Source organism: Anopheles arabiensis, chromosome 2 (assembly GCF_016920715.1).
Source record: "Anopheles arabiensis isolate DONGOLA chromosome 2, AaraD3, whole genome shotgun sequence".
Taxonomy (NCBI): Eukaryota; Metazoa; Arthropoda; class Insecta; order Diptera; family Culicidae; genus Anopheles; species Anopheles arabiensis.
Genome location: NC_053517.1, coordinates 102,392,448 through 102,414,723, shown reverse-complemented (window position 1 = coordinate 102,414,723; position 22,276 = coordinate 102,392,448). Strand labels below are relative to the sequence as shown.

General features: G+C 46.0%; 1 protein-coding gene across 2 annotated transcripts; it reads left to right on the top strand.

Annotated features, from left to right (window-relative positions):
• Positions 1 to 12,889: 12,889 nt before the first annotated feature.
• Positions 12,890 to 21,800, top strand: LOC120896323 (bromodomain-containing protein DDB_G0280777). Of its 2 annotated transcripts, XM_040300344.1 has the most exons (7): positions 12,890 to 13,963; positions 14,740 to 15,182; positions 18,092 to 18,203; positions 18,605 to 18,679; positions 20,446 to 20,604; positions 20,670 to 21,246; positions 21,321 to 21,800. In XM_040300344.1, the coding sequence occupies exons 1-7, from the start codon at positions 13,442 to 13,444 to the stop codon at positions 21,566 to 21,568; spliced, it is 2,136 nt and encodes a 711-aa protein (XP_040156278.1). In that variant the 5' UTR covers positions 12,890 to 13,441; the 3' UTR covers positions 21,569 to 21,800. The 2 variants fall into 2 exon arrangements, with proteins under 2 accessions (XP_040156278.1, XP_040156280.1); XM_040300346.1 differs by lacking the exon at positions 18,605 to 18,679.
• Positions 21,801 to 22,276: the final 476 nt, after the last annotated feature.

The window sequence follows — 22,276 nt, the reverse complement described above, 5'->3', positions numbered from 1 at the left end:
TGTCTTGGAGGTGTTGTTTGGAGGCACTATACCGATGAATTAGTGACCAGAGAGGACATTAATAAGAAATATCTTTGAACTCATGACGAGATAAAGAAGCGATTCATTCCTTTCGTTGTTTGAACTAGCTTTTTACCCATAATTCTTAAGGATAGATGCTCTCATTAACTATTCCCGTCAAGTAATTGACTTTCGCGGGGCAAAGCTTCTCAGCATTCCCACTATCTGATAACGCTAAATGTGACAAAATGGTAGCACGGCTGTACAGGACATACACAAACACACACCACAAAAAACAACCATGGTCCTTCCCACTCATCCGTAATCTTGCCTTACAAGATTACGGCCTCAACCACAAGCCCAAGGTCTGGCCCGCCGTATCGATGTCACCATCTTGCGCTGATGCCACCACCATCAGCCCCCGTTTCTTGTGCGAAAAGATGCGTGCGTGCACAGAGCGGTACAATTAAGTCAGAAAAGTGTACCTACGTGTGTACCTAGAAGCTCAGTGGGTTTAAGGATTTGCGCGCACAGTAGCACAAACACAGGCACAGTGCACGCATAGGAAGAAAAAAACTCCTTCCCGTTCCCTTCGCCACAAGCAAAACCTCCATCCCACGTAATGTGAAGAATGTAGCTAAATATGTAGATAAATGTCACTGGAAGAAAGAAGCGTTTAATCAAAATTCATCATCTCCCAAGCCGGGTTTTTCATGCTCTGGCCCTTTGCTGGCTGGCGGGTGTGGTATGTACAACCTGGTACACACACACACACACGCACATACACCGGTTATTTTACTTTATCCACGCTGTGCATCATTATTGCAATGGGCTGAGCGATGATGACGATGACGGCGACGCCATCGAGCGACGAGCCGGCAAAGCAAAAGGACATTTGCCGGCGGGCGGACCGGATCTCCCGGTACGGGTAAACCAAAGCGGCACCAATGCGAAGATGATGTCTCGGAGAGGGCCACGGGAGGGTCGCCCTCGTTATGCTGTTTGCAATTGGAGCTTCTCCATTCCAGTCCCCGCCCGGTTCGCCCAGTCACCGGAGGGTCGCGCGTTGCCGATGATAGGCCGAGCGCGATATGCTAATGCCGGTGCTACTGTTTAAGCCACCACAGTCCGGTCCACCACTCCACCCCTGGTGAAAAGATGGAAAGGGAAAGAAGATAGAATGCGAGAAGCCACGGTGCAGCCTCGGTGGCAGAAGCAGTTGGGGCAATTTATCATCCGGTTTTCGCTCGCTGGAAAGATTTCTGGAGCGGATAGTCTGCGTGTCTCTGGCGGTCGACGAGAACGTGTGCAGCGAGAACGAATGCACGCTGCCTTTGGTGTGGAGGAGATTGATGCAGTTTTGTAGCTTGCAGTTTGGCTCCGGAGGAGCTACGCATCTCTTCTTCTTCGGCCGTGAAGAGGAGTGTTTTGCAATGGGTTGGACACCCCCTTTCCAATCTGGTCAACGCATCGCCCATGTAACGCACTACTTTCTGTGGATCGCTTCTCTGATCGATGGCAGCTAGTGAGTGCGCGCGTTACAAAGGAGATGATGAGATGATGTGTTCGGAAGTATTTAGATGGAGGATGGTTGCTTCAGATGATCGAGAAACTCCTCCTTTAGAAAGGGAATTATAATCTTTTGCCAGGTTGAGGATGGAAGCCAGCTAAGATATTTGGGAAGGTCATCTCCCACAAATTTAATTTACTTCATTTGAGGACTTATGTGCATCCTTTAGGTCGTCTGCAATCATAAGAGAATTCAATGAGTTTTCAGATGTTATAAGTAAAAGATGCTTACTGGAATGGGAAATACGACTGACGCTAGAATATGTAGATCTATGATCTATATGATATCTTGTGATTGTTAGATGATCTGATGGGATCTTAGAATATGTGTGTTTGCAAGCAATTTTGAAGATATTTTGACAGTTTTAAGGACTTTAGAAGTTCTATTTCAACATTCTCCTATCTCTAAGATTCGAATTCATCATATCTCTCTTAAACAAGCGGGTGCGATCTAGTGCTAGACGATCCTGAAGACATTAAGAAATTCCGATCTTACTCGCACAATTTTGAAAAATTGAGTCAGTTTCTAATAAGAGTTTCTGAGTTCCACAATAAATCCACATCCACAATAAATATGTTCTAGAACTTATTCAAAATGGTTTAATAAACCTTACCTTCTAAATTAGAAGCTTTCGCATACCTCTTTCTATAGAAATCCTACTACAAAGAAGCAGCCAAGCTGCTATAATGACATCACATTACACACTCATTTAAAGACTCCCCCTGCTTACCGCTCCCATCGACCCACGCGATCCTCCCAGCTCGATCCCGCACACTCCCAACGGAGCGATACAACATAATTAAAATCAAAAACCCTCGTGTTAATTACCCACTATCACTCGGCACCGATCCACAACCAACGAACCACTGCTGCTGACCTCTCCTGAGAGCCCTCGAAAACGGGAAGGGCAGGGATGCATTCGTGGTCCTTTTTGCACCACGATATGCCCGCGTGAGCACGGGTAAGAGATCGCCTCCCGATGATCTTCTCCCTGCTGGACCGGGTGGCGTCACGAAACGGCTCCCAGCTTTCCGGGGCGATGTGAAACTCCCGATTACCACAAATCTCTAATGAGTGAGAACCACCGGCGGTGGGGGTGCCGGTTGGGGGTTTAGGGAAAACACGGTAAACGGTCACCATAGGACACGTTGCGGTCTGCCGCGCTAATGGTAGCGAACAACCGAAATCACGCTTCCCGGCACGACCTTGCGCGCGAACAACGGGCGAACAGCGATCAGCAGGCCCCGCAGTCGCAGTCTCAGTAAAATCTGATAAATTACCAAACTCCAAACATTCTCGTGTGTGTGTGTGTGTGTGTGTGTGTGTCTTCCCCTCCCTGCAGAAACGAAATGTGCGCGCCCAGGCCCCGCAAATCATCGGGCCAACATCTTAATTTCCGACTGCGGCCAATGAAACCTGAGCCCTGTGGTCGTGTTGTGCCAATGTCTCGCGTCGATCAGCACAAGATGATCTGCTGCCGTAAATGCGGAGCGCACGCGCGATCGCCCTTTGCGAGCTGCTAAAAGGCGCAAAGCCTGACCATGCGCATCGTCGTACGTCGTCGTTCCCCACAAACGCCCGGATAATGAGCCCGGGAGGGACAGTTTCGTGTAATTAGTACTACTTACCGGTTGCCACCGGATGCCTGTGAAGCCGTCGTGGTACGGTTTTCACCTTGGAACATGGTTGGAAGCCGTTGGGATTGCTTTTAGGATTTTTGTATTTTGTTTTCCCCTCCCCTGTTTTGGAGGATCTTCTCGTGCTTCTTTGCGAAAGTGTGATTGTGCTCTTGCGCTCTCTAGCTAAACTATTTATTAATCTTCAAGCAAAATCCGGTTCGAAGGACCAGTATTGCAGAATGTTGCTCTCTTTCTCGATTGATCTGCCCCGGAAGTTAATAATAGGTAAACCAACTACTAACTCACTTCACCAGCAAAGATACCTCTCTTCATAGACCTTGGTTCGTGTCTCCGTTTGTGTGTGTGTGTCTATTACCTATTGAGGATGCTCCCCAAAAGCACTTGGAAGCACGCCTCTTCTGGACATTAGTCTGGTCAGTTTCTCGCGCAAAACTACCTTTTGCGCTCCACTTCCAACCACATTCGTGCGCGCAAGCACACGGTGCATCATCCGCTGGAAAGTCGTGACCGAAAAATGCACACACCAGCCTCCCCTCCCCTCCAATAAGCTAAGCCCCCATTTTTGTGTCTCCACTGACATAACTTTCCCGTGTTCATGTCCACTCCTCCTACTTCTCCTATCGTCCTGCTCTTCCCAACAAGAAATCGATCCGATTTCGTTTCATCATTACCCAAAGGGCCGTCCGAACTGACCCGAGAGCCGGCGCAGGAGCCTTCTTCCCGGATCTTTACGTTCCTTCCCAGTTGCCAGTTGCTGACCCAAACCTTTGAATACCTTTACGCTCGCGCGCCACACCAGCCGCGACACGACGCAGTAGTATAAGCGGGGCGTCCGGGGGTGCTCGAGAAAGTTGGAAGACACAATCGTATTCATATTTGGATACTTGTCGACTATTATAAATGTGCTACTGGTATTTTTCTGCCACCGGGTACTGCTGCTGCTGCTGCTTGCGATAATGTTCACGAAATAGCACTGCGTGACCTGTCCCCCCGATCCGGCCTCTGTTCTCGAGACACGCCGCAAGTCGGCAGTTGTTGTTGGCGTTACACTTTATTGTGCTGACCACCGACAACGAGTCGGCCAGTACCGAGAGCGAAGGCTTAACGGGGCTGGTCAGTTGACCGGCAGACCACAGCAGGATAAACAGTTTCGGTGCGTTTCTTGCACTGTTGTTGTACGGGATGAGCTTCGTTCCGTCCGAGCTTGTGGCGCGGTGTGGACTATTGATAATGGCCAATGGGGTGGATATTGGTTACAGTGTTTAGCGTATGTTTTGCCTATCTTAATTCCCATTCAAAATGTATGGTTTTCTTTTAAATTTTTCATCGGTCAAAGTCTCATTCTGTTCTCTTGTTTTAGTTCAAAGAAAGGATAGCTTCCCTCATTTCTTTTTTGCCGTAACTAGTCTTAGTCGTCCGCTATTAGTGTGGCTCACACCAACACAAACAGATGGACACGGAAATTATGATCACAGCGCGCCTGCCAACAAAGCACCCTTCGGGGAGCAGGATACCGCAGCAACGCGGGACATACTCGAGTTGCTCCCGGTGCGCCGGTTTGGACTATTTTCTGCACCACACGATTCGATCGTACTCCAACCACCGCCACCGGGGGACCGTAAACAATCAATTCAACGTGCAAAAGACCGATCGGACAAACAGGAGCTATGGGGCCTGAGGTCTGAGCCACAGGACTACTACACCGAAAGGAAATAATCGTAGCAATTGTTTGTTGCTACCGAATTACAATATCATGTGTTTTATGTCGTTCGTGGCGTTCGTCGTTCTTCTTCTCCGGCGTCGTGTCTCCACCGCGCAAAGAGCGATCGAAACCGCAGCATAATGCTCCTAATATTTACCACCGAAGCCCAGCTCGACGGCTACGACGACAACAACAACGGCGACGACGACGACGGCGACGACTACTGCACGCAGGCGATGAGCGGACAATGTTTAATTCTTATTTGGATTTCGTGCACCCGCGCGCGTTGTATGTTTTTTTTTCCTCCTCGCTCTGTCTTGTTGTGTTTTGTCTTTTCGTTTGTTTGCTCTCCAACAACGCTCCAACGAAAGCGCACCGATTGCTGCTGCACCGCGGTTTGAATATGATATTTCGAAAGTGGAGCTCCCCTGTTGGTTTTTTTTTCGATCGCGTTTTTTTGCTGGTTCATGTTCACTAATGCACACGAGTACGAGTCATGATTTGTGACTGTGGTCGACACTGGCTACCGAATGTGTTTCACGATTGATCTAAAAAGTCACACGTCGTTAAGAGAAGAAGAAAAAATAAGCTGCTGAAAGGTGCGCAGGTTAATGGGGAAAAGGTCACACGTCCCAAAAGGGGTTTCCCTTAAGGATGGCACGAAGTGCACGAAATGTGTGTACACCTCACGGGCGAAAGTGTAAACAGTTTTCTGGTTTTGGTTAGTGTGTGTGCCAGAACTGGATGAAGGATTAAGCAAGACACTTAAAGAGCCTGATTAACTGCTTTTCTGATTGTAGTAGAACATAGTCCAAATTACACTTCTAACAGAGCGAATGGCAAGATGTTGTATTTCATAGATATTAATGGTTAAATGTAAATCACAGAGCGATGCTCGTCTGGATCACTGCAGGTCTTTGAAATATCCCGAGAAATTTAACCAAACGAAACATTTAAAAGTAATTATTAAACCAAAAGAATATACAGCATTAACTCTCAAAAAAAATTATTTAGAGAGAATTCAGAATCTAAAAAAACTGAATTGCCTTCATTGAATAAAATCGAACCTTTTCCGTACATTTTTGTACATTACGTTCGAATCCAACAATGCGATACTAGCGACACCTGCACGTTAACCGTCTAAGCGCCTGGTAGTATGCAATTTTCCCCACAACAGCAAACTCATCAATGTATGCAATCCGCATAGCAAGCGTGGGGAAAGTTGCGTGCAAACCATGCTGCGTGCAAGCAGACCACGCGCGTGGTAGATTAGCACGTTTGCGTATTCACCATTATTTTAGGCGTTGCTCTGTCTGAGGCATCGGACATGATCAACAAACAAAAAATTCTGTTCGATATGTGGCTCAGCAATCACATTCGTTGTACCAAATGATGTTTTAGAAAAGAAAATTAAGGAAATTACTGTGTCTTCAACGGTTTTATGTAGAATAACAATGAAATTGATTTTGGGTTATTATTTTGTCTAAAAAGGATTTTTTTTAGGATTTTGTTAGGAATAGTTATTCTACCAGTTTTATCCTTGTTAAATATCAATGAAATATAATTTAAATAAAACACAACTACTCTCAGTTTTAATCTAATTTATGTTTACCCCTGTAACACGTTCTAAAGCACATCTAGAAGACCAACATCAATCAGATCGCATTATCACACGAGGTTCTACAGCCATACTTCTAGAAACAGTTCAATCCAGTCCAAAACAGACTATGGCAAACGCGTCGCCCTAATTAGCAAGTAATGATACGGAAACGTTCGAGCCCAAAAGGGCACCCCGACAGCACTACCAGAACGGCACTATCAAAAAATGGCGCGAAACCAACCAAACAACTGCGTGTCCCCCTTCGCAACGCAACGCTCACACCTTTTATCAGAGAAAACGCACACAAACGCCTTCAAATGCAGCGCAACACATTTCACTCCCTCCCCCTACACTGTTGCTATGGGTTGCTAATCAAAGGAAGCATAAACAGTTTACAAACAACAACACTACCACGCAGAGCAGAAAATCGCAAAACCGCACACACAGGGCGACACAGTAAGCGGAGACGCACACCACACGGAAACGTTTTCTTCTCCAAAGTTATTCGAGTGTGTGTTTAGAAGCATTTTGCAGCACAACAGAAACGCCTTGAAAGTGATGCAAAATTAAAAGTGTGAGATAGCTCGCGCGCGCGTGAAATATTGTGCCAACCCCCGCTTCAGGTACTTTTCCTAAAGGGTTGTGGGAGTATTGAAGGCGTTTTTTGTGTAGTTTCCGGGTGGCAAAAAGCAAACGAAAGCGCACTGCTGTGAGGTGTGATGTGTTCATTTGCTCGTGTGCAAGCTCGCTGGGCTCGACGAGCATAAAGTCTGCAAAGTAATTTGCATTTTTCGCTCCACGCGACACATTCGGCATAGTTTTCAAGTGTAACAATTATTTATTGCTCCCCAACCAACCAGCCAACCAGCCAACCGACCCGGCGCCCCAAATGCGCCGCCAGCACCGAAAGGGCATGTGCTTGTGCATAGTTTTAATCGAGCAGTTCGGTTGAGCAGGATTTGTGTGTACTTTTTCTGCACTACTCGCTGCACCACCGTGTACCGTCGTGCCGTAGCCTACCACGATGGCCCGATGAGTAGTACTGTTGAAGAAAACTAACGTTGCTTGCTGCTAGTTAATGTGCATTATTGCATCGTTTTCTCTGTTCGTCCTTTCTTTCGCGCAGTGAATTGTGTGACCCTGGATCAACCACAGGCACAACTGATAGAAAGGAGCGGAAACAATAAGCGCCTTGAGACACGGGTTTAAGCCTTGTGTCGTGCCCTTCGCTACCGGCCTGTGTGCCCTGTTCAACCCAGGAAACGAATCGAAGTGAAACTTTGTTGTGTCATCGTATAGTGAATAGTGAAAATAAACCCCCGCTTGTGCGACCCGTGCAACCTGTGACCATGCCAACGGGCCCCGCGCCTCTAGTGGCGCAGAAAAAGTGTGGCCCACCGAGCGGTATCGGCAAGCAGGAAGTGACCCAGCTGCTAGAGCCAAACTTTCCCGACCATTATCACCATCAGCATGCGTCGAAGCAGGACGCCAAATGGAGTAAGCACTCCCGCGCCCAAGCACAACAGCAGCAGCAGCAGCAGCAGCAGCAAGAACAGCCCAACACGCGCAACATTTACACCTGGATCAGCGCACCACGTGCCATCTACAACAACAAAAGACTGATGCGTATGAGCAACGACCGGAAGGGGTATGTTATTTGCAAGTTTTTGGATTAAAATACTTCATTTTTGATGTAGTTCTAATGAAAATTAGCGATAAAATTGTCCCTAAAACGGGAAACTTATTTCAATTTGGTACGTCTAAAGCTTAAACCAAGGAATCCAAAAGACTAATTTCCTGTATAATATTAAGATGAAAGATGATAGTAATGCAAAATTTCTTCAGACCTATAAATACAAAATATTACCAAATTAATCCAATGTTTGCTGACAGCGTTTATCCTAATTGTGGTAAACATTTCTACCATATTTTTCCTATGAATATGTCAATTAATTGATTGGGGACAATGCCACTTGCATACAAATATCTTGGATTTTAGTCAATTTTTAAAACTGCTCGTTAAGCATTCTGAAATACAACCGGTTTAGTACTTTACTCTTCTACCATTTTAACCTTGTTGGCAAAGAACAAATACTGTTGAGCTTTGTATCATGAGTTTTCTAATCCATTTCTAAATATGGCTTTTGATTGACTCATGTTGAAGTATTCATTGTGTTTGTTAAAGCAACCCCTTCTAGCCCAGGTTGAAATTGTTATAATTGTCCAAGCGACAACTTGGAGCGACAAAACATGACCTATTTCTAAATGCTATTATCGACAGCATACATATTTAATCTGAATCATATGTTTGGGTTTCATGAAAACTTAACCACAGATAGGCATTATAAATATCGATCCTGCCAAGCCTATAGTCAAGTCATAATGATAATTTGGAAGAATTGGGACAGTCTTTCGTAAGTCTGAAAGGATGTAAGTTTATGTACAAATCTGGCGACTGATTTTGTAGTGATTTAAAACGAAAAGTATTTAACATTTAAATAGACGGTACTTTCCACTAATTTATGCATTTCATTAAAAATACTATTAAATTACTTGTTTGCTTGAGCGTTGACCGTAGCTCAATCAAACTCACTTTCAAGCCTAACTAACGTTAGCCCATATCGAACCATGTCCATGCCCTCCGCCCTGCTGTGTAGTTTCCAACCATCAGCAGCAACCGTATAGTTAACGTCAACGGCCCGGGATCCACTGCTCGTCGAGCTCAATAATTCATCAGGAACCAAAAATTACCCCTAACAAACTAATTGCGTGGTTCCACCATAAAAAAAGAGAATAAATTAAATGCCGTACAATGACCCAAACACGACAACTCGTGTGGTCGCTTATCTGAAAAAGGCCTGCCCTGGTACATCTTCGATCTTTGGATCAATACTTGGCACGCAGCCTTTTGACGCACTTTTTTCCCTCCAGCTATAAAGGACTGGGCTATCCTCACATTGTTGCTACTTTGGCAAGACTTGTACGACACAAAACGCAACAACACAGTTCCTTAAATAGTTCCTCTTTCCAGCAATAGAAACGAAGTTGCAGGAAATAGTACAAACACATCCCAAATACACACACACATACAACCCAAAATGTCACACAGCGCTGGTCATTAGAATGTAACCTTTTGCGGTTAAAAATGGCCTGGCCACTTTTCAAGACCTCGGCCCACCTCGGGAGAACCTAGTTTTGCGAAAAATAGTCCCTACAAAGCCGGAACACAACCTTTATGCTCTGCTCCGGACCGAGAATTTACTGGTGCGCCTATTTCAGGTCAGGCGAAAAATGTCACCACCAACAGTAGCAGGAAGGGCAAAACATTTGTAAAGCGGACACGCCGATGCTTGTTGTTCCTTGTACGACGAATTTGCATCCTGCGCCCCTGAAAAGTTGCCCACAGGCCGGCCGGCCGGCCAGCAGTGCGGCAGTGATGGGTGGCTGCAGCTCGGGTGTTGGGACCCTGAAATGGCCGGCTTCCGGTTGCAGTCAATCAGCTTTTTGCGAAAACCCTGGCGATGTCCGCGGCTGTACTTTAGTAGACGGTTTTGCTAGACGACTCTTAGCAGTATGTTTGGCGTTTTTGTTCTTGGTACATTGGAATAATTACAATGATGTTGGAATGTCTTATTGCGGATAGGAATCTAGATCAAGATTGCTGTTTCTGTAGGCCATTGGTAAGGATTTTAAAGAACGTGTCAAATTGAAGAAATTGATACAAATGAGGTCCACTTAGGGGCGATCCCGTGGTACTGTCGTCAACTCGAACAACTTAATAACATGCCCGTCATGTGTTCAAGCCTAGAATGGACCGTCCCCCCGTAGCAAGGATTAACTATCCGGCTGCGTGGTAAGGAATAAAGTCTCGTAAGCCTGTAATAGGACGGGCATGTCCGCGTAGGATGTTACGCTAAATAGAAGAAGAAGAGAAGAAGAAGGAAGAGGTCCACTTGTCTGGATATAGATTCAATTTTATAATAGAATGATAACCATTGGTAAAGAAAATTGTTTCCCAAGTGAATGTTTTCATACTTTCCACTGAAGTGAAGAAGTGTTTGGAATTGAAATATACAATCCCAGGATCTTGAGGTATATCTGAGTACCTAAAGTTGTAGAAAATGGGACACTTCAAAACTTTAAGCTTCTTTTCATCATTCTTAAGCTGTTATTATTAACATGACTGACTTGGATAGAAAGTTCCCCCAAAATTCTTGGACATCGGACTTCTGTTGTAGATTATTGCAACTTATTAATACCTAAAACGCATATAAATACAACCAGATTCTACCGAAGCTTAGTTAATGTCTTAGTTATAGATCTTTGATCTCATACAGCAGGATATTCTGTCAACACTACTAAGGCCTCTTTGCGGTCTATGCAGGATTTGAACTCATAACGGACTTTTTGTTCTCTCGTGCGACTAGCGACCGTCCCTTAGAAACAATCGCTTCTAGGAAAAGCCCATCATAATAGTGGCGTTTGTTGAAGTTGCTTGTCGGAATATAAATATAACATCAAATCCATCATCACACGCGCCACCAAGTGTTTTACATGATACACCCATTCGACAACATGCCCATTTGCCACGAACAGGTCAGAGCCCATTTCACAGTTGTGTGTCCCCTTGAAGGTCAAGGGTTTATTCCACCAGCAGGGTTCGGCTGTGTGTGGCGCTAGTGAATCTACTCCACTACCTAACGAGCTAAGACGGAGTTTCGGAGTTCAAAGCACTTCTTGCCGGGCGGGTTTGTAAAGCAAATCTCACTCCCCATTTATTGGTAGGCGGCGGTCGCAAGCACATTCCACTTTCGATTTCCATTTTCACCGGAAGCGAGCAGCAAATAAGAAAACTCATCGTATAGTAAGAGCAACGGCTCTCAGCACCGTGTGTCTGGATGAATCATTCACCAGCGCCGGATCCAGCGGTCATTTGCGGTCATCTTAGACCGACCCCAGGCCCAGGTTAAACGACCTCCCCTGGGGGTGTATGGCTAACCTTGAAATTAATGATATCCTGTCGTGAGATAAAACGACCCGGCCGAAAAAAGGCAAATGCAAACAAAGCCAATATCCCGTCGCTATTGGATGGGGGAGGCGTGAATCACCTTTTGAGTTGTTTTATCGGATTTGCCGAATCTTCACGTAATACACACATAGAACCCTTTGGAATGGAGCGTTCCCGTTGGTCATGAACTTGAATTCCTTCCACTGTACGATCCCGAGCTGGTACGATCGTTGCACGCACCTCTCCGGTCAGGCAAGTAACTTCCATTAAGGAACCGACCGGAAAGGATGCAAAGGAAGGAAGTGGCCACGGTACACTAGAGCTGACGAGAGCTAGATTGCGTGTCCATCGCCAACTGTCGCCTTTTTTGGTACCAAGTGCCTGCCGGGTCGTCGCGACGAATTTATAATTGCCCCGCGGTTAGATATGCAGACTGGCTTATGTGAGCTTCGTCGAACTCATTGTCGACTCATTTCCGTTTCCCGTTTTGTCCACAAACTAGCTTGGGCAATTCGAAGTTATTGAAGTAACCGTAACAACGTACATTGAGCTAACGATTTGGTGCTATGTTCTTTAATTAATATCTGAACTGCACGATCACCTTAGTTAATCTCCGCTCTACAGCATGATTTAGTGTTTGGATTGCCGGATTATGAAGCAATATTCTTGTCGTTCTACAGGTTCTCTTATGTACTTGGATCGATACAGCTTCTAACCAGGCACGGTGGTTCCTAATCCTTCCAAACTTCTTTTAATCCGTTCTGCTTCTTCGGCGTGACAGGGCTGTCGGATGACAGCAGAGAGTTCCTAATTATATAGCGAGCTGCCCATATAAACATTCGTTGACCGCTACAAAACGCCGGTCCTTTTGGGAGCTGTTCTACAGCACTGGGAGAGGGGAAGCGGTTTATCGTTGCGGACCGACAAACGGACACACGCGAACTTGCCATTCGGAGCGGAGCGAAGTGGTCGGAAGACGCGAACTCCAGCGCACGAACACACATACGCACGAGAGTATGTGGCCATCGTTCGGCTTCGGGGAACCTCTAATGGACTACTACTGCTACTCCACTAGCCTGACCCAACCTCTTCCCTGCTGAAGCCTGCTGCGCCAACAGATCGTGAAGTGCTGATGAAAAGCGAAAGCATACGATGGAGAGCAAATAATAGCACTAGCCAGAAAGGGAAAAGCCTCCACAATTTCCCTGGTGGACCGAAGAGTGGACGAAAGAAAACCCATGGGAAAGGGAAATTCCAGAACGTTTGGCTATGTACAACACCACACACACACTGACCACATAGTGCCTTTTGGAGCGAATAGCGTAAAGTTCGCTCTCTTCCGTGGGTCATTCGTACTCGAATCGTTGGCCAGTGCGGTTGGATTTTTGTGTCGTGGACCATTTGTTGAGGACCCACACCCCAAAGAGCTAATGCTACACAGCAATGGCGTGCAGTGATTATTGGTGAAGTAACTCTACCAAGCGTCGGTGGCAGCAGCCGTACCGCGAAAACATGTTGTGAATCCTTGGAGCAAGTCCTCCGTTCGTTCGCTTTCAAGTGATAAGTTATTTAAACATCGGCTGCCTTAATTTACCCTCCCAGAAGGAACTAGATATAGGTCAGTCGTGAAAAAGGTCTCCTTCACTTCCTTTTAGTGACCGCGTGTGTATCTGTATGTGATGTTCAATGGGTGTAGTGAATAATTTTCGTGAAATTAACCTCCGCGATTAAGCGTAATCATGTGTGCCCAAGTGTTAGTCACTCCTTCTTAAATAATGAAGCTCCAGACCCGCTCCCGTACCTCCCGGATGTGTTAAATTATGCAAACAAAGCGGAACTCAAATCATGGCAAATCAAGTTAACTAGGCACCTGGTACAGTAATTGCGCTAATACAGCGGTTCCAGTTTAATAAACCAAAAGATGCCTACACTGTCGGCCCGCCACCAGCCGCCGGAACAGCAGGAACTAGTCGAGCTGGAGAGTCCCGCGTTTGCGATCGTCTCGAGCGACCACCATTCGTACCGGGCGAGCAGCCTCGGCAAACCGAACGCGATCGTACGCCCGCTGCGACACGGCCGCGACCAGCGCGAGGTGATCGAGGGCCAGCACATTGTGCACAACCTGCACCCGGACTACAAGCTGCTGCACGAGATCGAAACACAGCTGAGTCGGCAGAACGGTCGAAATAAGGAAAATAACGCACAGAACAACAACAACAGCAACGGTAAAAGTGATCGTGGTGGTGATCCGGCGAAACAGGAGCAGGCAGTACGCGGCAACGGCCACTACGCACCGGGTGGTGCGATCGAGATCGAAAAGACGACGCATCAGCAACAGCAGCCTCATGCACATCATCGTGGTCAGCAGCATGAGTTTAGCCGCGAGCTGGACGCCAAGCTGAGAAAGCTGCAGAACGACTCGTCGAAGCGATCGTCCAAAAATGTAGGTTTTTTCCAAGATTTGTAGATCTCCAAAATTGCACTTTAATATGTCCCTGCCCTGTCACAAACTTCAAAAAAGACCCCTAAAAAATGTCATTCAATTGTCTAGCAATGACGTGGTCCATCGCTTGCTTAATCAACGCCATTGCTCCATCACGTCACGTCTCTCTCTCTCTTTTTGTGGTCGCTATTAGTAGTGGTACTGCCGGCGTGAAAATGCTTTTGTCCTGTATTTCAAGGACTCTTGGCCAGTTTCACACACACACACCAACATGGACGGTGTTGGTGGGGAAATAAATATGAAATTTATCACCCCGGTTCCATCGGAACTAATGGTAGGATATTACGCAAAACAGGAAGTCGATATTTTGTCGACCTACGTCGTCACCGTCCCCCAAGACCTCCACCATGCCTGCCGGGAATTGTTCAAGGAGACACACGGCTGTGTGTGCACCACTTTAAATGTTTTAAAAGCTCCAAAGCTCCCGTTGGAAAATAATGATTTGCCCAGCAGTGCTGACCTACTGACCGGATGGTGTCTGTGTTTGTGTTAGTCACCATTGCAAGTCGTCCTTTGCATGCGGTTAATTGCAGGGGATGTTAAGGGGGACCCCCCCCCCTCCCTCCTTCTATGACTAGATCACTTTCGGGTGACGATAATGATACTTGAACACCCTTTTGGAGAGACACATCAAGGAATGAACCTGTCAACCTGTCGGAAAATAAAAAACAAAAACCTCCACCGCTGGCTTTCTTCAATCTTCACTCACTTCACAGGGCAGCACGCAGGAGGTAAACACCAGAAAGCGTCCCCTCTTCATCACAACCGTCCCGAAGGGGGTGTTCCTGCAGCCGACCAAAGAGCTGCCGGCCCTGCTGCCCGGCTCCAGCCAGCGACGGCTGTACGCGTTCGAGAGCCGTCCCCGGATCCTGACGGCACCCAGCCTCAGTAGCAACCACCACCCACATCACCAGCACAACAACAACAACAACAACAACAACAACAACGACATCAATCATCCGAACCACAACCATCCGGGCGAGTACGTCTGCAAGCATGGCAGCCACCATTACGGGAAACCGATTGCGCCAAGGATATCCCATCTGCCGCCCGGGGAGGCGGAAACCGTCCGGAAGGTGACGGTGGCGGACCTGCAATCGATTGTGGCCAACAGTGGCCACCAGCAGCAGCAGCAGCGGCCACACCAACGCCCGGCAAGGTAAATTGGCTTGAGGTTGGGTGAGGTTGGATCCTGTAAATAGAGGAGAAGGCGTAGTATTCCACCTGCCCAAGGTTAACCACTTCCACCGAGTTGGTTCGTTAATGATTTAAGGAACTTTCTCACTACTCCACACACACACACACCTCTTACCTTAAACGTTTGATATTTAAGGACCGAAAACAACAGGGAAAATAAACAATAAACAAACACACTACCACACAACACTAGGCTGCGTGTCACTCTCTCTTACTCTCACACTAGAAACTCCTTGGTACTATTTCCTGTATAGAATTACGTGCGGTGGCCGCAAGAGAATAGGTACCAAAGAGGGGAAAGGGTTTGAAGTTGTTTAAAAATTTGCATAAATTTTCATTCTACATTAAAAAATATGCCATCATAACAGGGAGGGAGGGTGAGGTTTGGACAGGTTGGTCATATGGCGTGACCTGTATGGCACATATAGAGAAGCCTCTATGCAGTAGTATAGTATTTCAGTACCTTTACCATCAACAATTTCTTGCCACTTGAAAAACAAAACACGTTTTAGACGTAACAATTCAATATTTTTGAGTCCCAAGTCTCTCAGGTACTCTCAAATCTTACTTCAACTATGATTCCCACTTCTAAGGGTCATACGCAAGAGATGTCCTTGAACGACAGGAATTCAATTTCGATTTACTACAGCTCAAGCTGTTATGGTAAAATATTCAAATCTCTCAATCCATCGATCGGCCGCGCGCCAACATGCTGTACCTCTGTCGACCTTCAGTTGCATTCGGAGTTTGCCGCTGGCAAGCCCTGGACGTGGCCCTTCTCCAGACTAGTTCTTCAGAGTTGTATACGCACCATCACACCACACTACAGCAGTGGAGCTAAAAATGTAACCAATTAAATCGTCAGAGCTCCGCAGTACCAGGTACAGCACACGATCCCGAAATAGGTCACCCTTTTTTTGCTATAAGGACCTACGAGCGGAATTTCCAATCCCTTCAATCCCCCACCAATCGATAGCTAGTGGATTAAGCATTCAATAATTAATCACCCATCGATGCACCAAACACCAACCCCTCTAACAGGGAGCCTCCTTTAGATATTGAAACTCTGGAATCGATTCCTTTTCCAATGGCTTGGCGCTTGGAAGCTAGACGTGCCACAAACAAATAGGCTTGCTGAAAGCAGTCTTTCGTTGCGGAGATCTTTCCTGCTAGATATGGACAGTGTTCTCAACTTCACTTCCATAGCTCTGGGGAAAAACGAGGAGAGTGCAACATCGTGGAATCGGCTCCCGCTTTCTGGGTCAAGCGACTAGAGGCTAGAGGAGTGATAAAAAAGGATGTTCCAAACAGTCTGAACGCCGGCCGCCGCATGCAACAAAACCGACGAGGTAATGTGGCAAGCAAGCACTGTTAGCACTGTTGGGACCTAAACTTCCAAGCAAATGCGGTATTCTAAAGCCTTTAAAGTCTAGCCTTTTGTAAAACACCAGCAGCATTATTGTCTGAACACACACTGAAGGAAAACCCCCGAAAGATAACGATTTATCTATGATGTTCAACCACTTTCCTCCGATATGCAATGCACCCCCTTTAGCACCTTCCTTTTAGTAGGTCAGTTGAGCGATTCAGGAAATCGGGTCGAACGAATGGTCGTTGGTTTGGGAAGGGGACTCGCTATATGATATCTTCCCAGGGAAGGGTGACTAATGGTCATTAAACCCTGTTGGCGCTCCAACACTGTTAGCGAAAGGTCGATAGTTTCTGGTGACAACGTTGAGTTACACAGGCCCATAGGCCCAGTGAATCTAGAACCTACCATATCGCTGAACCGTTAACGGCCTAATCAAACCAAACCAATCCCGAACGTACGATGACTCCATCGTACTTCAGCAGAAATACTGGAAATTAAAAAGAAAATCATTTGGTTAAGGTACCTAATTGGAACCCTCTTGTTATACCGCAAGTAATGCGAAAAGTGGGCAAATGTGTGGGCTTATTGCGGAGTGGGAAGTCTGATTAGAACTCATTTTGTTGTGAAGCAATTAACGCAACCTTAGGTGAGTACACACATACGAAGTGGAACGATTTGCTTCTCTAATTGCTTCATGTTTAATGTGGCTAATTACACGTACCGTGGTTTTTCTGCTCCAATATATGATGTGATGTAATTTATGGTAGAACTCGCTTCAAACTCTCCTTTATTAGGTCCTCACAAGTTCTGTGGATTTATAAGAATGCTCTGCCATTCTTTTGCGTTAATTAACGCAAAAGGTACATGGAAGAAACTGTAATTTTAATTTAATATTTGGCAAAAAACATTCTCCACAGCACCACGTCTTATCGATTGGCTAGCTGGCAGGGCGCACCACCCGGGCACTCGTATGATGACTTTTCTCCCCCCAAAAAAAAAGGCCTCAACTCCTACTCCCAAGCTCAATGTCCCCGCGCGTATCGCGTGTCTATATATTGTACATTTACCGCGCTGAAAACCATATCTTTCTCTCTCCCAAATAAGCTCCAGCTCAAGTTCTTGCCACTGCCGTTATATGTAAATCGGTAGCGAACGAACGAGCGCGTCTTCTCCGTCCGCTTGTGACCGTACGCGGGTCATTCGGGACGATGGACTCCAAACTGCCCCAAACCCATCCCCCCTACACTAATTGAGTCCCCCCCCCCTCGCACACACACACACATATAAAAATCTCCTCACGTAATGCCCAACCAACGGGGAGCATTCACCTTTCGAGTGGTTGTTTTGCGTAGGCGCACACTAACGTGATGCGTAATCGTTTGCGTAAAGAAAATAACCCCTACAAAGGAAGGCGAAAAGGCCATGAGGGGGTGGAAAAATAGAAGAAAAAAGGGAATGTAAAAGCAATGATTTTCATAACTGTTTCACTTCTTCTACAGAGACCAACAGCAGCAACAGCAGCAGCAACAAAATGGAGCCTATCAGAATGTGATGCATGATCGACGTGTCGTCCGGGGCAGCAATTATACCTCAACGAGCAATTTGCAAGTGGTAAGTCCACCTTCCCCCACCCCCTCATGATTCCATTTTTGTTCCAAAGCAAACCGCAACACACGTAAAGTTTGTGTTTGAAGCCTTGTTTTGAAGCGCGTTCCATATTCTATAGAGTATTGCTTTATATTGTGTCCTTACGAGTAGATTTCTAATACTAAAAACCCTCTTTTGCTAAAAATTCATCCTCCTTTCTCTATCTCTTTCTCTCTCTCTCTCTTTTTCTATTTCCCCTTTATATTGTTTTGTCTCTGTTTGTCTGTCTTTTGTTACTTTCTTCTATCTTTTTTCTCTTTTCTGGCGTATCCTTTCCCCTTATGTCCCTTTTTTTCCTTTCTTTCGTCTCTTAAAACCACCCGTACGGGTCGTTACTTGTTATCTCATTTCCTTCCCCCGCTCAGGGCCATGTTAACAACTCCCCTAACATGCCCCGGTGGAATCCGTATTTCGGTTACGCTGGTCTTCTATCAGGAAAGGTGAGTGTGTGCGCCATCGTCACCGATTGAACGATCGGCCGCAACAACAACAAAAAAAACACCGGCCTGATCGTGATCGGTCGCAGTTTAACGTTTATTCTGCTCGCCCCTGTTCACTTTCTTTACAAGACGTTTTGCTTTCATCTCACCGTTTCTTCGTCTTCCTCTACTTGTACTTCTTAATCTTGTACAGTTTCGCGTAGTGGAAAATCGAATCGTTTTTTCACGCTTCAAGCCTGTTTTTTTTAAATAGTTGAACTTTTTTCCGTTGCGCCTTGCAAAAACTGCAAACGATGTTCGCCACTGAATGCTGCCAGCAAGAGCCCACCTGATACAAGAGTTAGCCACCTGTCACATCTACTAGTTCCGCTGTGTTCAAAATGCTCTCATGCTACACTGCTTTGTGTATTCTTTTGCTCTCATTCCATTCGAATCGACCCTTTTTCGTTAAGAAAATAAGTACATTGTATAAAATCGGACACCTTAAGATTCAAATGTCCCCTTGTTTCATACAAATAATGACTCCGAAAGATGCCTTGGACATATGTTAAATATGTAAATAATCCATGTACAATACCCAACAACTCGTTTAGTTGTTTGTCCGTCCTCCCTTTCCTCCCAAACTCCTAATCCTTTTTCTTGTTTTTTATCTTTTTCGTTTTTAAAATCCTTTTAGTTAGACGTCCTTCCAACTTACTTCCCATAATAAATTGATTATAGTAAATAATTTACTTCTCAACATTCTGATCCATTTAGTGATAGAGTAAAAGTGAACATTGAAATGTAGTTTTCCTTGCAAAATAATAAATAAAGTCTTGATAAAAGATGAAAGGATATTATTTTTAGAAACAATTTGCGACATGTTTTACAATAAAATATTGCCTTTAACTCTGATCTTTGTCATTCCCTGACAAACTTCAAGAATTAGCCAGGACCGCACCGGGACGCAAAGGGTTTTCCAAGTCTATTTCGAATGTAAACGTTGTTATTCATCGCGTGCAACATGTTAAACCGCATTAATCTTATAATTCATTTCCATCACAATAATTTTTAATTCCATCAGCATGATTTTCAATACAACTCAAGCTGGATAGAGTTTGACAGTTCTTTGTTATGTGTTGAAAATCTTGTGTTGAAACTGAAATTTCTTTTTGAAGCAAATACACCATTTGACAGCTGTTGGAAAACATTTTAGATGCGTTGAATAATTATGTACATATTCGAAAGTGACTTGGAAGAACCTTAATACACTTTTTTCTGGCTCAATGTTTTCAATTTGAACAGCATTATTCAAAACTTGCAAGATGTTTTTCAACTGCTGTCATTATTTGGGAAAGCTGGGCTGTTAAGAAAAAAATCTCGCGCGATTGTTGAATAATGTCGTTCACTTTAGAAACTGACCCGGAATACAGTGTAATAATATATAAATTTAGTGTAAAAACTTCTATAATGAGATATTACTTCTTTTGACGCTATATTTTCATTTAAAACGTATTCAATTGAACTTATTTAAAACTAAAAAAACCCATTCAAAGACACTCGATCACTAAAAGGACCTTTTTAAATAAGCACACTTATTGCTAACGCTCTAATCAACCCATTTTCATGTAAAATAAAGGTACTCTTATCAAGCACTTTGACACCTTCTTTTCATCACAGATCTTCATCGAATAATTTGCAATAATCTTCTTTATATACTTTCCTACTATTACCCTTCTCCCGGTTGAATTCACTCACCTGACTGTTTGCTTCACCGTGTTCCGCAGGGCGATGGCGACGGTACGCAGAAGGAGGCCGAAGCGCGTCGCCGCCAGCTGCTGCGCAAGAAGTACGTTTCGCGCAACCAGCGTGGCATCATCGGTACACCGCCACCGGTTCGCGGCCGGCGGCACGAAACCGTCCAGACCGAGAAGTATCTTGAGGAGGTATTGCACCCTGCAAATATGTATAAAAAGAAACAATGTATAATTAAGTTGTTTTATCCAAACAGCTCTTCCTGCATCCGCCCGAGCTGGATGCCGGCTGCCAGACTGACCTGTTCCTGCACCGCGCCCCATCGCCCCCGTACGTGCCGGCCAAGACGGGCTGTGACGCGGCGACCGAAATCCTTGACGGCGAGCTGTTCGATTTCGACACCGAGGTGCAGCCGATCATCGAGGTGCTGGTCAGCCGGACACTCGAACAAGCGCTGGTGGAGGTGCTGCACGAGGAAGAGATTGCCGAGATGAAGCAGCAGCAGCAGAAGATACTGGCGCTGCGCGAAGCCGAACTGGCCGAGCTGCGCCGGCTCGAGCAGGAGGAACAGAAGCGCCAAACCGAGCGAGACCGGCGCTTCCTGCAGGACAAGATCGCGGCCGATCTGGACCGCGAGATGCAGGAGCGCATTACGGCGGCGAAGCTGCTGCAGGGCCGGCTGGACGAGATCGTGCCCGAGGTGCTGGCCGCCGTCGACCGGATCGAGACGGAGAAGGATCGGGCCGAGTTCGAGCGGCAGATTACGCCCTGGCTGGCGAAGGAGGTGGCGCACGAGATTGGCCAGTGGATCGATGCGAACGCGCTGCTAGAGGGTATGATGATGACCGTTTGGGCCTTCCAACGTGGCTTTATCCATTCCCCCCCTCTTTCTTTGTGCTCATTTCAGACATTATTCGAGAGATTTTACTGCACAAAAAGAAGCTCCTGCAGGGCGACACTGCAGGCGACACTGCCGAACAGCCACAGTACGATGAGGTCGATCCGGACGAGGAGGTGGAAGACGAACCGGAGGCTACCGGGGCGGTTGACGAGGAAGCGGGCGAAGATCCGGAACAGGTAGAAGCGGTGCCGGAAGAGGTAGCGGCGCCGGCAGAGCAGGAAGCTCAAAACGGTGATTCCGAGAAAGTAATGTGATATGGTGTTTGGTGTGCGCTGGCCGTTGGTTGCGGCATGGATGGTGTAACGATTTGTCTGTAAAAAGAAGAGAAAATGTTCACAATGCTAGAAAAAGCAGTTGCAGTGGTGTGTGGTAAATTCTGACTTGGCATCGGACCACAAAGCAATGCAACGACAAAGCCCATTACTTGTTAGTTGACGAATCTTTGGAAATGTGTAATAAACTACTTCTTTGTTTCAGTCCATCCTACCCGTACCGTGTGTGGCCGGTTGATTTAAATTACTTACCCTTCATCGGCAACCGGGACCTGGACCGGATTATCTTCCGTCGTTCCTCCGGCTTTTGTTCGATGACGATAGAAGTGATGACATTTGTAACACATAAAACGACAATTATAAGTTATGATATGATAAACAATTATGCTAACCATATCCACAATTTAACAACAAAACACAGCCCACATCCTACACAATACGAAATAAAACGTTATTTTTCACATTACCACAAACATAAACACACGCACACTGGTCGTTTCCGTTCAGCTCAGCAATGACGTTTGCTTGACAACGCTTTATATGTTGATAATTTTCTTGCTTCCTTGACGTCACTAGCCACATACATGCCATGTATGAGCAGGAGATTGAACGGCCTATCAGCAGAAAAGTGTGGTTAGGGGTTCCGGTACGGCCTGCTGATTCCATGTATGACGTGCCCTATTCATGTCA

Coding starts and splice junctions, on each gene's coding strand:
- LOC120896323 (XM_040300344.1), top strand. CDS start 13,442: ATGCCTACACTGTCGGCCCGCCACCAGCCGCCGGAACAGCAGGAACTA. Junction 13,964..14,739: donor CGAAGCGATCGTCCAAAAAT/GTAGGTTTTTTC, acceptor CTCACTTCACAG/GGCAGCACGCAGGAGGTAAA. Junction 21,247..21,320: donor TGCGAACGCGCTGCTAGAGG/GTATGATGATGA, acceptor TGCTCATTTCAG/ACATTATTCGAGAGATTTTA.